This window comes from Cnephaeus nilssonii (genome assembly GCF_951640355.1).
Source record: "Cnephaeus nilssonii genome assembly, chromosome: 9".
Classification (NCBI taxonomy): domain Eukaryota; kingdom Metazoa; phylum Chordata; class Mammalia; order Chiroptera; family Vespertilionidae; genus Cnephaeus; species Cnephaeus nilssonii.
In genome coordinates, this window is record NC_137080.1 from 56,209,543 (window position 1) to 56,227,106 (window position 17,564).

At 38.2% G+C, this 17,564-nt stretch overlaps 1 protein-coding gene across 2 annotated transcripts in view; it reads left to right on the forward strand.

Annotated features, from left to right (window-relative positions):
• The window catches only part of ME1 (malic enzyme 1), a 172,569-nt gene that overhangs the window by 74,100 nt on the left and 80,905 nt on the right, over positions 1-17,564 (forward strand). For both annotated transcript variants that reach the window (XM_079779880.1, XM_079779879.1), the window contains 2 exons: positions 1,199-1,360; positions 13,177-13,280. In XM_079779880.1, the coding sequence (XP_079636006.1) occupies positions 1,199-1,360; positions 13,177-13,280 (266 nt within the window). The remainder of the gene's footprint in view (positions 1-1,198; positions 1,361-13,176; positions 13,281-17,564) is intronic.

The following is a 17,564-nucleotide window of genomic DNA, read 5'->3' on the forward strand; positions in this document are numbered from 1 at the left end:
ATGGGGGCAGTTACCTTTGACTACATGGGGGCAGCCATCTTGTGTATTGGAGTGATGGTCAATTTGCATATTATTTTTTTATTAGATAGGATAGAGGCCTGATGCACAGGTGGGGGCTGGCTGGTTTGCCCTGAAGGGTGTCCTGGATCAGGGTGGGGGTTCCCTTGGGGCATTGGGCAGCCTGGGTGAGGGGCCTGTGGTGGTTTGCCGGCTGGCCATGCCCCCCGGCAACCCAAGAGGAGGCCCTGGTATCTGGGATTTATTTATCTTCTATAATTGAAACTTTGAAGCCTCCTGCTTGCTCCACGGCCGCAGCCATTTTTGTTGGGATTTATGTATCTTCTATAATTGAAACTTTGTAGCCTTAAGCGGAGGCCAAGGCAGGCCAGGGCAGGCGGAAAGCTTGGCTTCCTCCATTGCCGGGGAAACCCAAGCCTTCTGCTCTCTTCGTGGCCACAGCCATCTTGGTTGGGTTAATTTGCATACTCGCTCCTGATTGGCTGGTGGGCGTGGGTTGTTGGTATAGCGGAGGTATGGTCAATTTGCATATTACTCTTTTATTAGATAGGATTGTCCAAGTGGATGCGACTAGTTTTAAAACTGCTGTTTCCTTTCAGTTTCTAGTTTGAGTTTTTATTTCCCGATACTCTTCAAACTGCCCCTCTTGATTAAATCTTTGTGTTTTATTTAATCCTCATGAGAGGATAGGTTTAGATAGAGGAAGAGAGAGAGAGAGAGAGATAGATTTCAGTCTGTTGCCTCTCATAAGCACTCCAACCTTGGATCGAACCCACAAACTAGGTATATGCCCTGATCAGAATCGAACCCACCACCTTTTGGTGTATGGGATGGATGACACTCCAGCCCATTGAGCAACCTGGTGAGGGCTGGATTGTTTAAGTCTTTATGTGCATAGTCTTCTCTTCTTTTTTTGACAACCATATTAATCACTTATGTTTATTTTTAACAAAATATAGAATGCATTTATCAAATTTACTCTCTTATGTATATATCAAATTTATTTATTCTCCCACATGTACAATCACATAATATTTTTTCCATGTATATTCAATTTATGTATTTTGACAGTTTAGTATTTTATTACATAAGTATTAACTTCAGAAATGGAGACAAGGAACTGTGCCCCAGGATTTGTGAACATCTATCTATTAATAGATATTATTTCTTTTTCTTCTAGGCTATTGTGGTGACGGATGGAGAGCGTATTCTTGGCTTGGGAGACCTTGGTAGTAATGGAATGGGCATCCCTGTGGGTAAATTGGCTCTGTATACAGCTTGTGGCGGGATGAATCCTCGTGAATGTCTGCCTGTCACTCTGGACGTGGGAACAGAAAATGAGGTAAACAATTTAAGTCTCTAAGAAAGTTGTTAACCTTCAAAAACAAAACCAAACCACAATTCCTTTATTTTGAGCTTATGTCAAGAACCTCATAAAATACTATCTTTCAGAGAATTATTTTCTGGCTGGTTTTCCTCTCCTCAAACCTATTCCCCAACTTTTACAAGAAAATTATTTTCTCCTTTCATTTTCTCTTCTTTATAATATTATTAATATTTTACCAGCTTCTTTAGTGTTTATTATCCTTTGATGAGTATTTATAACATTATTCTATAGAGTATTATGTTTTACTTCAGACTATCATAGTTTCTTTTTTTAAATTACTATGTTCATACTACATAGGAACCCAAAGGATATTAAGTTTAATCAGTCTGAAATGCTTTTGTCCTAGAAGTCTGTATTGAATCTTAGGTAGATGATTTAGAGTTTAGTCTTTCTCATCCTGCAATGGTATTTTAGAATCTTAAAGTCAAATAGTACATATTTTTGCTCATCCTTTATTGCTAATATTCAGGATTACTTATGGGTGAAAAATTCTAGAAATTAAAGGTAGAATTTTCTGAAGTAGAGATGAAAGATAATGGTCAGTTAAGGATAGACTTTTTAAAAGTTACATACAAATTTCAGACGTAGGTCCAGAACAGATTCATTATCAAATATGACCTTGATACTTGACATAAATATGTATACTTTTTTTAAAATATATATTTTTATTGATTTTTTACAGAGAGGAAGAGAGAGGGATAGAGAGTCAGAAACATCGATGAGAGAGAAACATTGATCAGCTGCCTCCTGCATACCCCCCACTGGGGATGTGCCCGCAACCAAGGTACATGCCCTTGACCGGAATCGAACCTGGGACCCTTGAGTCCGCAGGCCGACGCTCTATCCACTGAGCCAAACCGGTCTCGGCAATATGTATACTTTTTTATAGTTGTTTTTTTTTGTTCCTTCCTAAAGCAATTTAAAATATAACTTTTGACCTGTTAATAATCCTATATAATGAAAGCCTAATATGCTAAATGTTCGGTTGTCTGGTCAGCTGTTCAACCAATCAAAGCGTAATATTTTAATAATATGCTAAGGCTGCTCAACTGCTTGCTATGACATGCACTGACCACCAGGGAGCAGTCAGTTGACCGGTCAACCAGTCGCTATGACATGTACTGACCACCAGGGGGAAGATGCTCTGACCAGTAGGTTATCTTGCTGCTGGGGTCCGGTCAATCGGGACTGAGTGAGACGGGCCAGACATGCCCTGGAGCTCTCCCACGGTCCCTTCCCAGCTAGCCAATCTCCCATGTTGCTCCCTGGCCCCGATCGTGCACCAGTGAGGTCCCTCAGCCTGTCCTGTGCTGTCTCACAATGCAGGACCCCTCAGGGGATGTTGGAGAGCCGGTTTCAGCCCGATCCCACAGGCCAGGCTGAGGGACCCCACTGGTATACAAATTCGTGCACTGGGCCTCCAGTCCTATATAATAAAAGCCTAATATGCAAATCGGCCAAACAGCAGAACAACCAGCGGAACGACTGGTCGCTATGACATGCACTGACCACCAAGGGTCAGACGCTCAATGCAGGAGCTGCCCCCAGCCCACAGGCCCCAGGCCAGCCAAGGTGGGTGCCAGCAGGGGCCCCCGATTGCCCCACAGTCGCCCTGCAGAGGGAGGTGACCAGCAGTGGCTGAGGGGGTGGGGCCAGCAAGTGGGCGGTGCCAGGCTGGCCAAGGCAGGTGCCAGTGGAGGCCTCCCCGATGGCCCCGCCGGTCTACCCGCAGAGGGAGGTGACCGGCAGCAGGGGACAGGGCTGGTGAGCAGGCAGCGCCAGGCCAGCCAGGGTGGATGCCAGCGGGGGCCCCCTGATCACCCTGCCAGTTGCCCCACAGATCAGCCCTGATCACCAGCCAGGCCTAGGGACCATGCCTGTGCATGAATTTCTTGTACCGAGCCTCCAGTCTTGTATATAAAAACCCAGCGACTGAACGGTGGAATGACCAGAACAACCAGTAAACCAGTCGCTATGATGTACACTGACCACCAGGGGGCAAACACTCAACGCAGGAGCTGCCCCCTGGTGGTCAGTGGGCTCCCACAGGGGGAGCGCTGCTCGGCTGACTGGGATGAGTGTTGCTCCCCCAGGGAGCAGGCCTAAGCTGGCAGGTGGACATCTCCCGAGATGTCCTGGACTACGAGAGGGTGCAGGCTGGGCTGAGGGGACCCCTGGGCCTCTAGTGTTATAATAATAACTTGAACAGTTTTTATGTTTTTTATGTTTAACTTCCTGTTTATACATGAGTGCTCATTTAACCTTTATAAAGGATACATTTTGATAAAAACACATTGCTTATCGGCATTTTCTTTTTCAATACCAATAGAAATGACTTAGAAATTATCAAAGCTGACCTCTTAAAACAATTATTCTAAAATTGAGTATGTAGATTGAATATTTCCTCTTTTTTCATATATTTTAAAACATTCTTCTGTGATAAATTCCATTGAAATCAGAGTTTAAAAATCACAAAATCTGTAGAACATCTTAAAAATTTTAGGAAAAAATAAAGAAGAGTAAAGAGTGATAAAACAGGCATACAAAAATTTGAGTTCGGTTTTAAACTTGGGCCTTTTAATAAGATTGTATAATGTGGACATAGAGTAAATTGTGCACTACTGAAACCAAACATTGATTGTATTAGTTACATGAAATATTTAATTTACTGAAAGTGTGTCTTAAAATTGTCAAATTTGCTAATTGTCTTGAAATTTTCTCACATTATGTCCATTTAGTTTTCCTTTACTATTTTAGTAGTCACTACTTTTATGTTATTCCATTTCTGTCTCAGCCTCCCACAGCCTGCAAAACCCATCTATCCATCATCAAATTTCTTACTTTGCCCTGCTGTAGATCTAGCTTTCTAAATTCTTTTTCCATTAAAATGCCTGGTGCTTACCATATTTCAAAGTTTTTGAGCTGCTAAATTAGAAAATAATCTGATATGTTAAATTAATCTATTTTTAAAGTACTCTGTGTTATTTCTAGATACTTTTGCTTACTGCCAGTGAACTGTTGGAGACATTAGGGGAAAAAATTAAGTGAGGGGTGGAATATTAACTCTTTGACAGGTCACTGGAGTATCTTTTTAAACTAAGAGATTTTCCTGAAAATTTTCAGAGTTTTGTAGAGTTTAATTGAGTCAGATTATGTTGATTTAACTGAGTTAGATAAATATTGAGCACCTACTATATGTCAAGGCCTAAGTGAAGGCTAGATAATATCAGAGTAAACAACTTAAGATCTTGCCAGCAAGATGCTCTGAATCTAGAAGAGGAGACACATACTTGACTAGATTCAGCATGCACTGAATGCTTTGATAGGGACATTTGACAAACCATTAAGGACAGTTAGCAAATCATTTCTCTGCCAGTTCCCATATACTCTTAGTCTCTAACTATATTTCAGCAACCTGCTTATAACTTATCTTTTTCTAAAATCATATGTAAGAAATTTAATGGTGAAAATGTATATTACAAATGATCAGCTGGAGTTCTTGTCCTAAAAAGAGAATAAATTATTAGTTCCTTTGGATAGTTTAGCTTTACCTGAAGTTAGCCAAACTACGAAGTTTGAGGGCGTAGTTCCAAGACTGTTCTCACTTCTGACACCAACTGAAAGGTTTGGGGGGAGGGAGGATCCCAAAGCACTCTCAGGTTTTTAAGGCTGAGACTCATAGATATCACTGAAAGTTATTATAATTACAGTTAAGTTGTATTAAAGAGAGAGGGTACATATTAAAATAAGCTACAGGAAGTGATGCACAGGGCAGAGTCTTGGAGGGCTCTAAATGTGAAGCTTCTATTTTCCTCTCTTTGGGAAGTCAAGACACCTTATCTTCTAGTGTTCATGTGTGGGACTGATATGTGCTCTAGGATTTCATTACCGAGGCATGCTTGATGGATTGCCACGTATACTGTCTCCAGTTGACTGATACCAATGACCCAGGTTCCCCCACCCCAAATCACATGGCTAATTTTCTGGCATAGCAGCCCCCACCCTGTGACTGTTAGTTATGGTCCCTAGGCAACTAGGTAAAGTGGTTAGGCCCTATCCAAAATAGTTGAATGCATTTGAACCATGTCACCAGAGTCCATACAAACAATAGACAAAAATATGAGGCAAACATAAAAAGGAAAATAGGTCTAAATTTTAATGTTAAGTAGAATTTAAACTCAGATCAGATTATGAGTTTGATTATTCAAGTTTCAGAAAACATAGTTCCTGTGCTCTAGAAACTGTTCAAGAACATATTAAAATTGATAGCTTCACATTTCATTATAAGCTTCATTTCCAAATCTGGTAAAATTAGTACAAAAAATTAGTCTTATGTTTATCCATGTTCCCAGTTTCATCATATACTAATTGTGTGATCTTGAAAAAGTGACATAACTTTTTTTAAAATATATTTTTATTGGTTTTCAGAGAGTAAGGGAGAGGGAGAGAGAGATAGAAACTTCAATGATGAGAGAGAATCATTGATTGGCTGCCTCCTGCATGCCCCCTACTGAGGATTGAGCACGCAACCTTGGCATGTGCCCTGACTGGGAATTGAACTCAGGACCCTTCAGTCTGCAGGCCGATGCTCGATCCACTGAGCCAAACCAGCCAGGGCGTGACTTAACTTTTATGTGCTTCAGTTTCCTCATGTAAAATGAGTATCTATCTTATAGAGTTGTCATGATTTAATATACGTAAGAGTCTTTAGAATTGTGACTGGCATTTTGTAAGCACTTAGTAAATGTTAATTTACATTAATGTAGATCAGAAACAAAAATCTTTCATAAAATACTGCTAAATTAAATATTGTTAATATATTTTAATGTATTTATAATTTTTATTGATTTTTAGAAAGAGAGAAGGAGGTAGGGGTGGAGGAAGGAGAGAGAAAGAAAGAGAAAAAGAGAGTGAGAGAGAGAGACAGAGACAGAGAGAGAGAGAGAGGGAGAGAAACATAGATGTGAGAGAGAAACATCGATCTTTTGCCTCCCGCATGCTCCCTGACCAGGGATTGAACCCGAAACTGGGGTATGTGCCCTGACCAGGAATCAAACCTGTCACCTTCTGATGTATGGGATGACACTCTAACCAACTAAGCCACCCCATCAGAGTGCACAGTTATTCTTTGTTTATAATATCATTGCTCCAGGTCTTAGCTTTTCTGATTCTGGTTGTATGTTTAGTCTGACCTTAGTTCATGTGAACATTGTATCTAAATCTAAAATCTTCATTGGAACTTGAACTCAAGTTGAAGCCTCTTCCCATTGAGAAGGTTTCCCCTTGTGTTCTAGAAAGTGCTCTTTATCTGTGGCAGGAGCCAGCTGTGTCAGAGAGAAGCTGAACTAAAGAAAAACCTTAAAGATTTTCTGTCATATGTATCTGCCATGTATTTTTCAGCCCTTGTACAGAATGTGGCCAGCATTCGTTTTCTATTGCTAACATAGCAATTTATTACCAACTTGGTGGTTTAAAGCAACAAAAATATATGCAAGTCTCAAAAGGCTAAAATCATAAAAGGTGCCAGCAGGCTGCATTCCATGTCCTTGCCTTTTCCAGCTTCTACAGACTCATTCCTTTGTTCATGTTCCCCTTTGTCCATGCTCAAAGCCGGCAGTGTGGTATCTCTCTGACCCTGCTTCCGAGTCACATTTCTTTCTCAGACCAGGGCCAGGAAAGGTTTTTCACTTTCAAAGACTCACCCTTAATCACCTCTGCAGTTTCTTCTGCCAAATAAGGTCACATGCTTACAAGTTAGGGGAGAGGGAGGGTCATTATCTGCTTACCACATGGCCCCAGTTAGAGTGTCATCATTTCTCTCTCAGGTTGCCTTAAGTTCTAGCCTTTATCCTTCCTTAGTATGGGGATTACTTGCCACTTCTGACAAGTGATCCTGCATTGGAATGAGCACTAATCATTTCTTCATTGTCTGAGACACTGCACCAATGCCTTGGGAAAGACATTGGGGACTTTCTTCAGTTTGATTTTATACGCATTATAACTATGAAATTCCTTGAAGTTTGTGATAGATTTTAGAAATACCCATTATATAAACTAGAATAGAAAACATAATTACCTAAGACAGAAATGAACCTTTGGGGAAGTATAATCATCTTATTTTAACTTAATAAGCTTGAAAGGAGTGGTCCTCAATATGTGTTCTATGGACCAACCACTTCAGAATTACCAAGAGCATGCGTTAAGATTGCCCAACCCTGACCCCCACCCCACACTTACTGAATCACAGTCAAACTTAATCATTTTTATTTTTACCACTTTTTAACTTTTGTGCCAGCTTATGTGCATGCTGACATTTTAATTATTGTTTTAGAATGTTGGCAGTTTGCTTAATGTTACTGATGTGAGTGAAAATTACATATTATTTCTTTACAGAATCTTGTTTTTTCATTTGAAAATAATGAGGTCATAGCACCGAAAAAATGATCATCTATATATTATAAATAAAATCCTATCTAATAAAAGAGTAATATGCAAATTGACCATCACTCCAAGACACAAGATGGCCGCCCCCATGTGGTCAAAGATGGCTTCCCCTATGTGGACACAAGATGGCCTGCAGGGGAAGGCAGTTGTGGGCAGTTAGGGGTAACCAGGCCAGCAGAGGAGGGCAGTTGAGGGAGACCAGGCCAGGAAGAGAGGGCAGTTGGGGGAGGGGGACCCAGGCCTGCAGAGAAGGGCAGTTGGGGGGGGACCCAGGCCTGCAGTGGAGGACAGTTGGGGGGGAACCAGGCCTGCAGGGGAAGGCAGTTTGGGGGAACCAGGCCAGCAGGGGAGGGCAGTGGGGGGACCAGGCCTGCAGGGGAGGGCAGTTGTGGGTAATCAGGCCAGCAGGGGGTGACCAGGCCAGCAAGAGAGGGCAGTTGGGGGGGGGGACCAGGCCGCAGGGGAGGGCAGTTGGGGGCGATTAGGCCAGCAGGGAGGGCAGTTAGGGGTGACCAGGCCAGCAGAGGAGGGCAGTTGTGGGGGGACCAGGCCTGCAGGGGAGAGCAGTTAGGGGAGGACCAGGCCTGCAGGGGAAGGCAGTTGGGGGGGAACCCAGGCAAGCAGGGGAGGGCAGTTAGGGGTGACTGGGCGGGCAGGGGAGGGCAGTTGGAGGTGACCAGGCCTGCAGGGGAGGACTGCTTGGGGTTACCAAACTGGCAGGGGAGGGCAGTTAGGGGTGACCAGGCCAAGAGGGGAGGGCAGTTAGGGGCAATTGGGCTGGCCAGGGAGCAATTAAGCGTCGATCAGGCTGGCAGGGGAATGGTTAGGGGGTTATCAGGCTGGCAGGCAAAAGCGGTTAGGGCCAATCAGGCAGAGGCATGCGGGCAGTTGGGAGCCTGCAGTCCTGGATTGTGAGAGGGATGTCCGACTGCCCGTTTACATGGGCAGTCAGACATCCCTCAAGGGGTCCCAGATTGGAGAGGGTGCAGACGGGGCTGAAGGACACTCCGCCCCCGTGCACGAATTTTGTGCACCGGGCGTCTAGTTTAAAAATAAATGCTAAAGTGGGGAATAGTCATAACATGGCAGATAAAAGTTTATAATGTTCTCAGTATCAGAGAGAACATTTTAAAGTCAATAAGAAAATGTCAAATTTGAAATATGCAAATTGCTAAATGACATGTGGACACAGATAATTTACAAATGAAGAAGTAAAAATGCTCAATAAATTTATGAAAACATTTAATATTAGAAAAGAAGTACAAATGAATGTTACTCATTAACATTACAGATAAGTAATATGTTTATATATTTATTTTGTTATACATTATATGTATTATATATATTTATATTTCATATATACACACACATGTATATATGGAAAGATAATACTTTTACTTGAGGCTACAACAAAATAGGTGTACTTATTATATGTCATTGGGAGGACTATTAATTTGTTCATCCTCTTTGAGGGCAGAGTTCTAATATAGGTCACAAATTTTAAGACTGCTCCTCTATTGACATGAAAAATTTTCACAATATATTCCTATGTGAAAAGGGGTTATGATATTGTCCAAAATTTGAACAGATAATATTATACAAGCGTGGATATAAAGAAAATGGCCTAGAAGACTATTCATCAAGGTGATAGTGGAGGATAGTTCTGAATGTGTAGAGTTTATTCAGTGCTCTCAAATTTTCTGATAGGAAATATTGTTTTACTAATGATAAAAACTTAAAATATTAAGAAAATAGTTTTTAATTTTCAGATTTGAAAGGTATAACTGTGAGAAACAAGAACAGGGTGTGAGTTGATGATAATTACTATTAGCTTCGAATAAATGAATGCTTCAAATAAAATTTCTCAAGATTCCATAATTGAGATAGTGTTAATAAGGAAGATCATTAACTTTACCAATATATACCCTCCTTATTTCCATTTGCTTTGTCTTTTACTGTTTTCTTGTAATCTTTTTCTTTCTCTCATGCTATAAGTCTTCATAAGTCTTCAGTGACATCACCTGCATTACATGTGACATCTCTTGCAAAAGCATGGCTAACCTTTTTAAGTGCTTACTTCACACCAAAAGTCTTTCATTTCTTCTCCAAAAGAGGTTCTAGTGCGTGTTTAATCTTGGCCACAAGAAGCTATTAATGTGATAAATTAATATCACTTCTGTGCCAGGCGACTTGGTCTGTGAAGCCATTGTCAAAATTGGGTAATTTTGCTTTCTGTAGATTTTTTTTCAGTCAAATCTCCAAGAGTGCACTCGTTATTCAAGCCTTAATTATCATGAAAAATTAAAAAAAAAACAGTAAATATGACAGAAACGTTATATTTGGGAGAATTTTATAACTTCCTTATTTAATGTAAAAGCTTTATCTTGTTCATAAATCTTCAAATTTGACTCTCCATTGTAGTTATATATACTTTAATTATTAGCATTGGAAAGAATGAGCGAAAAGAGCAGGGAAACATGTGACATCTTTTCTCAATTGTGTTCTTCTAATTCACATTTTAGAAGTCCAAATACATCCCAGACATGGAGAAAGGGTTTTACTTCTGGCAGGCATTAGAAGCTCACTGGCAAGCCAGCCTCAGCTGTTCAGAAGACTGCCAGTAGACTGTTTAAAGTTTGTAGGCCTCGAGGAACAGCTGGGCTTTACAACAGCACTCAATTTCAGATTTTACATTTCATCTGAAATACATTTATATGATTAAGTATGTTAACTTCCAGCTAGCCAGAAAGCCTTAACTCGTTGTTGTGCAGTACGTTTTATGTAGGATGACCACATAATGTATTAGCCAAACCAAGACACTTTCGCAATGAAAGAGGACGCTATTAATAATTTCACTAGGACAGGAGGTGTGAACCAGGCTATCGCTTCTGTTGGCTTGAAGCAAATCCCTACTTAGATTATTTGAATGGCTCAACCTACAGAACAACATCACCACACCTACTAGAACTTATCATTTATCTATAACAGACCACCTCTAAACTTAGTGACTTAAAACAATTTCAATTTTATTAATGTTTATGATTTGCTGGGATGGGTAGGAAGGCTAAGAGGCATGGGACAGCTTGCCCTTCTCCATGTAGACTCTCCTTCACAAATTGTTCATATTCCACATGTACAAATATGCTCATCTTCATCCGAGGTTTCCAAAAGTTTCATCCCAGTAACAGCAGAAGGCCCAGACTTCAGGATCCTGTCCTCTGATCTAAATCAGGTCCGGGTACAAATGAAGCTTCTTGTGTTTTGGTCCTTTTTGTGGGTCTTCTTATCTGTTCCCACATATTAAACAAACTATGGTGGCGCAGGGTCAGAATAAACACCTCCCATTCAAAATGGGAGGAATAGGAATTATATGGCTCTAAATGGTTCATAGAAATTTTGAATTCCCATTGGACATATGTCGTCAGGCCACCTACCTGGGGAGTAGGCAATGTTTTTGAAAAGGGCCTAGTTCTCTTATGCGTCTGGCTGTGCTCTCTGGACTCTTGCGCTGTCCACTGTATCACAGTTAAATAGCTTTCTCAGCCTGGTTTCTTCTTGTGGAAAGTTGGGGACCAAGCGAAGTAGTTTCATTTTGAAGTGTTCCAATTAATCCAGCACCCTTAGGATTTTTTAAAAATGTTCTATGTATCAGATTACAGTCTACTCTATTACATAAAGCCCCCACTCACAAGTCTTTTTAAAACAGACCTTCCCCCTACATGGGTAGCGTATCAGAGAGCTCTGGGACTCGTTCCTGTTATCTAGACAAGATGGTCTATTGGACTCCAGTTCAGATCATTCAGATATATTTTTAAAAAGTTGTTACAACCACACATTTCATTTGATCTTTGACTACAGGCCTTATTTCACTTTTGAAATCTTTTACAAGCAAGTCTTGTGTCCTCTGTGTTTTCTTTAATTTTGCTCACATACTGAACATCTTCTTCTTTAGCTCATCCTCTGTTAACCTTATCTTACATCTATGAAGCCAGTTTACAGGGCTTATACATATTTTCTTAAATATGTCCCTTTGGATTTCATGCTTTGGAATTCTATTATAAATGAGTTGTGTATTTTATTTCATTTTTAGTTGTTCATTGGTAGTGTATATAGACGCATTTGATTTGTATATATTAATGTTATATTCTGTGATCATGTTAAATTCACATATTTTTCCTAGTGGATGTTTTTTGTAGATTCCTTAGTATTTTCCATGTACATGATCATGTGTATACAAATAAAAACAATTTACTTCTTCCTTTCCAATCTGTATTCCTGTGTTTTTTTCTTTTGCTTGCCTTATTGTAATGGTTAGGATCTTCAGTATAGTGTTGAATAGAAGTGATGAGAGTAAATATCTTTGTCTAGTTTCCAATTTATTAATTTATTTTAAATATATTTTTATTGATTTCAGAGGGGAAGGGAGAGGGAGAGAGATATAGAAACATCAGTGATGAGAATCATTGATCAGCTGCATCCTGCACGCCCACTACTGGGGATTGAGCCTGCAACCCAGGCATGTGCCCTTGACCAGAACCTTTCAGTCCTCAGGCCAATGCTCTATCCACTGAACCAAATCAGCCAGGGCTAGTTTCCAATTTTAGGGAAATAGCACTAAATCTTTTTCTGTTAAATATGTTGTTAACTTGGGTTTTTTATAAATGACTTTTATTAGGTTGAGGAAGTTTCTTACTGTTCCTAGTTTATTGGGAACTAGTTGTGAATTGATAGTACCATATGTAAATTATACCTCAATTGAAAACTGATTTAATAAAGACAAAAATATTACATACACTAAAACTTGAACAGAGTAACGTTGGCTCACATGTGTAAAGTTTAAGAAAAACTTTAGTCAAGGCTAAAAGATTATTTTTAATATTAGTCAACTATAATATTAAAGGTATAATCAAAATGTTTGTTAAAGATTTTGCTTTCAGAAACAAGAAAAAGGAAAGGAATTGTTAACTTTCTTTTTTCTAAGCTCATTTAATACTCAGAACTCAATATTATTTTTCTATGTGATAAAACTCTGCCTGTAAAATCTGAACTGAGCTTTTCTAGTTAGCACCACTGAGAAATTTTCATTCCTTTTATTCCCCCCAGAATAAGGCACAATGTTTTTTAATGTTTAGTAATTATTTTTCTTATTTGGCATATAAATACTATAGATATAATCTATTTAACACTAAATATTGACTCTGTAGGTTGCTTCTTAGTCAGTTTTACAATTTCTATTCTTATTATATAAGTAAGGAAACTGAGACTTAAAACAAGTATATGACTTGCCTTTAGTTATTTTTATATCTCTGGTAACTTTTTTAAAATAGGAGTTACTTAAAGATCCGCTGTACATTGGACTCCGGCAGAGAAGAGTGAGAGGTCCTGAATATGATGCTTTTTTGGATGAATTCATGGTGGCAGTTTCTTCCAAGTATGTATATTATTTATTTACCTATATTTGAGTTGAATTTGAAAAATTTAAAGGTAACCTAACATAATGAAGTATAAAAATGTCCAAGTTTTGTGCTATATGTCTAATAATTAGAAGCAATTTGAAGAAAATACATATGCATATATACTCATAGCAGTTAGTGGCCAAGTGATATCTTCATGTGTTTATCCCCTAAAAGGTTGTCTTTGTTGCTAGTCCTAAAGAAACTTTTCTCTTATGATTTTTGGCAGTTTGTTCTATACTTCTGGCTGCTAATAAATCTGATCTTTGATTATCTTTTTGGATGAATCTGATCCCTCTGTGGTGGGAAAAGCAGAGGAAGAAGTGAGCATGAGTTAGCGCAATGCACAAGGTCCAGAATGGAGCAAGGACCAGGACATCCAATCACAATCTATGAATCTCTGATTAAAAATAAGGTATTCAATTAAAGTGCAGTACTATATTTTACCTAGTCTAGGTAGTACTTAACTGTGGGCCTAGTGCTACTGTAAAATTTTCCAGTTTTTTTTCTTTCAGAGAAGAAATTTCTGCCATAATTTAGTAATATATTCTAGGAGAATTTTGTCTCACTAACAGTCATCCTATTTGTTACTGTATAGCCACAGAAACCATGTACTATTTAAACACACGTATGTTGCCTTGGTTTTTCATGGAAATAAACTCATCACTAGAATCAACTCTAAATGGAGACATCCTTCTGGTTTCTTTTTATAATAAGGTTTAATTTTAAGAAGTTGAATCCAATAGCAAAAAGTACTTCCACCAGCTTGCACAATATTTAGAATAAATGAAATCTTTCATTACCCAAGGTTTTAATGCAGAGCATAGTTGCCAATTAGTATGGACTACTTTTTAAAAACCCATGCCTGATTTATTGTTATTACTTACTAACTTAATTAAACTGTACTTATTTCATAGAAGTAGTTGAGAAATTCCACAGTTTAAGTTCAAGATTGCTTAATACAGTTAAATGTTAGTAGTTTTTCCTACTTAATTTTAAATTTCTTACCCTAAAACTTACATAAGCTTTTGAAATTATAATTTTTCAGGTAGCAACATTAATCAAGAAATTATATAGCGAATACCATGAGACTATATAATAGGAGAATGAAATTCTCTATGTATTTGTTTTTATTGTCCATTTGTGTAAATCAGGGATGGGGAATGTCCGACCTATGGGCCATTTGAGGCCTGAGAAAACATTTGGTCTGGCCCTGCCAAGGCATTAGGAGTGAGTTATTTAAGTGTTTGACCAAATATAGCAGGCTAATTTTTAAGTTGATAATTTTGTATGGCCTGTGAATGATGTTACAAATATCCAAATGGCCCTTGGCAGAAAAACGATTCCCCACCCCTGGTGTAAATGAACATGGTTTACAATTCTTTTCTTTTAGTTGCTTTTCTTTCCTAATCTTTTTATTCTATTTATTAATTCTTATTGCATTGATTCAAAATTCCTTTAATGTGCTTTTACACTGATTTTATTCTTTTTGTATGAGTCTTATTGAAATGTATTATTCCTCGTGCCTTATTTTTCTTACTAGAATGTAAATTGTTTCAGCAAAATAACTTTATTACAAGAGATTACTTTTTATCTGACCATCATACATTATACTGTAGCGCATAGTGGGTATAAAGTAACTACGTTGAAAGCATTACTTAAACATCGAATGCAACCTTAATAAAACCACAGTGACATACATCTGAAGCAAAGGTGGTTCTCTAATGAAAACTAAAGAAACACACAACTTTCCAAATAAAGTGTCTCTGCTTGTAGTAAACTAAATATTTGAGTTTTAAATATATAGACACAATTATGTGTTAGAATTGATCTTTTCTCTAAAGAAGAAAAGTATTTTAGTAAATTACTACTGCATCCATTATTACCTATCATTTCTCTTTGAATCAACAAACAATGAGATAAGAGGAATTCCTTAACATTTTATGAGTTTTAAAGCTAAATTGTATTTATTAAAGATAATAATTACCTTTGACAGTGACCTGCATACCATGCTTCTTGTCTGTGTGTGTTCTTTGTCTATTCTCTTGACTTTCATTTAGCAAGGTGAAGCCCAGTTCCTTAAAAACTTGTTTCTTATTGTTTTCCATCTATATGTACCATATATAGTGAGTTAGAAAGTAAGAATGAATATATCTGCTCATTAGTAATATTAAAAAAGGAAACTCAATATAAATTTGTTATATCTAGAAATTAATCTAAAAACAAAAGCAAAAAACACAGTAGCAATGTCTTGTGGGTCAAAATAAGGTCCTTTGTTCAAATTCTTTTTCTTGCCCTCCTTAATTTATATGCATTTATAAACAAAGATGAAGAAGGTATGCCCATACCAGTATGAAAGTAGTTTGATTCTTATTTTTAAAGACTATCAGTGTGGCTGGTTTTATGGGGAAATAGTATAACAATATTTGCTGACCTTACTGTGGTCTTTTTTTTTTTCTTTATTGATTAAGGTGTCACATATGTGTCCTTATTCCCCCATTACCCCTCCATTCCCCCACCACCACTCATGCCCTCACCCCCCTGTTGTCTGTGTCCATTGGTTAGGCTTATATGCATGCATACAAGTCCTTTGGTTGATCTCTCCCCCTTATCCCCACCCTCCTCTAGTATAACAATATTTGAATGAGATATATATTATTTTACCATTGGAGATTAAAGATGAAAGTAAAAGGATAATTAAGAAAAGGATATTAGAAAGTTGGTTGAGGGTAAGTTCAGAAATTTAAGGGGACTTTTTTCAATTCAGCAATCCCTTGTAAAGACATTCTCTAGGAAATGTGAGATCAGATTTGCAATCAATATCATATCTTGACCTAACCTTATCGTTGATGATCACTACCTTTCAGATAGTAAAGGTGGGAGTCCTTATAATGGTCTCTCACCACCTCTGATGCACTGGGCTGCAGCCACACTCGCCGCACAGCCTTTGCTGTCAATGAACTCTTAAAGCATGTTTCCATCTCAGAGTATTTGCTCTCGCTCTCCCCTGTCTGAAATATTCTCCCCCAAGAAATCGACTTGGTTAATGACCTAATTGTTGTCAGAACTTGTTGAAATCTCACCTTCCTCTGAGGCTTATCCAGATTCTCCATATAATACTGAAATCTGCCCCTCCTTCCCATGCCTGGCTCTCCTGATACTCTTGCTTTGCTGTACTTTTCTTATTTTATAATATTATATAATTTATTCATTTATTACATGTTTTGCTTACTGTGTGTCTCTGATAATAGAATATGTATTCCCTCAAGGACAGGAATCTAGCTTGTTCATTTTATGAACAAGTTTCTAGGTCAATTCCTGGCACAAAATAGATATGCAATAAATATTTGTTAAACTGGATTGAGCTACTCCAATGGAGGCCACACAGGAGAATGTGAATGGATTGGCAACAGTCTTTCACCATACTAGAAAATTAAAATTTAAATGTGTCTTACCTACATTTGCTGAGTTACTACCATCATTTTCATGTAGAAAGTAGAAAAATAGGGATGTGGTGAGTGATGAATACCTGATTTTCCCAAGTCTAACAACAAACAGATTATCCCTTGAGGGCTAGAGGTTCTGAAGTCAGTATGTTACATAAAGTAATCTAACTACATTTAATGCAAGTTGGCAGTAAATATTTCTTGAGCTAATAGATTTCAAAGTCCCATTATTTAAAGCTGTAACAAAATTTATATAAAATTTGCCACAATCAGGACATAAGAACAAAATAATCATTCATATTGCCAAGATGATCACATTCTGGCTAGCTTAGTTTTCCATCATTTGACTGTTATTTTTATTTCACAAATTATAAAACAAGCCAAAACTGACACAGCATGTAATGATTTTGATTTAACCATAATGTAGTGATTAATTCTTAATACTTTGTTGTGGCATCCACAGATGGTGACCCATTTTTTTTTTACATGTTCAGTCAAAATAAAACCACATCCTACAGTATAGATGGCAAAGACTGCCACATTATATGACTAGAAACAAAATAAGCAATTGTTATTATCCTTAACCAATATGGTTAGATTTGGGTATGTAAAAATTATAATGGAAAAAAGACTCAGTCTTACTGAGCACATATTAGAGTGGTGTTGCCTGGATAGGTTTGTAGTCCATTTCTACCGAGGCCTTATAGAATGACATTTCTTACTTCATGGAGTTCACCATGGTTTGGGATCTGACCCTCAGTTTGGGAATTCAGAACCATGATTTTGTCAGTGTACAAAGCCCATGTCTCAGGGACA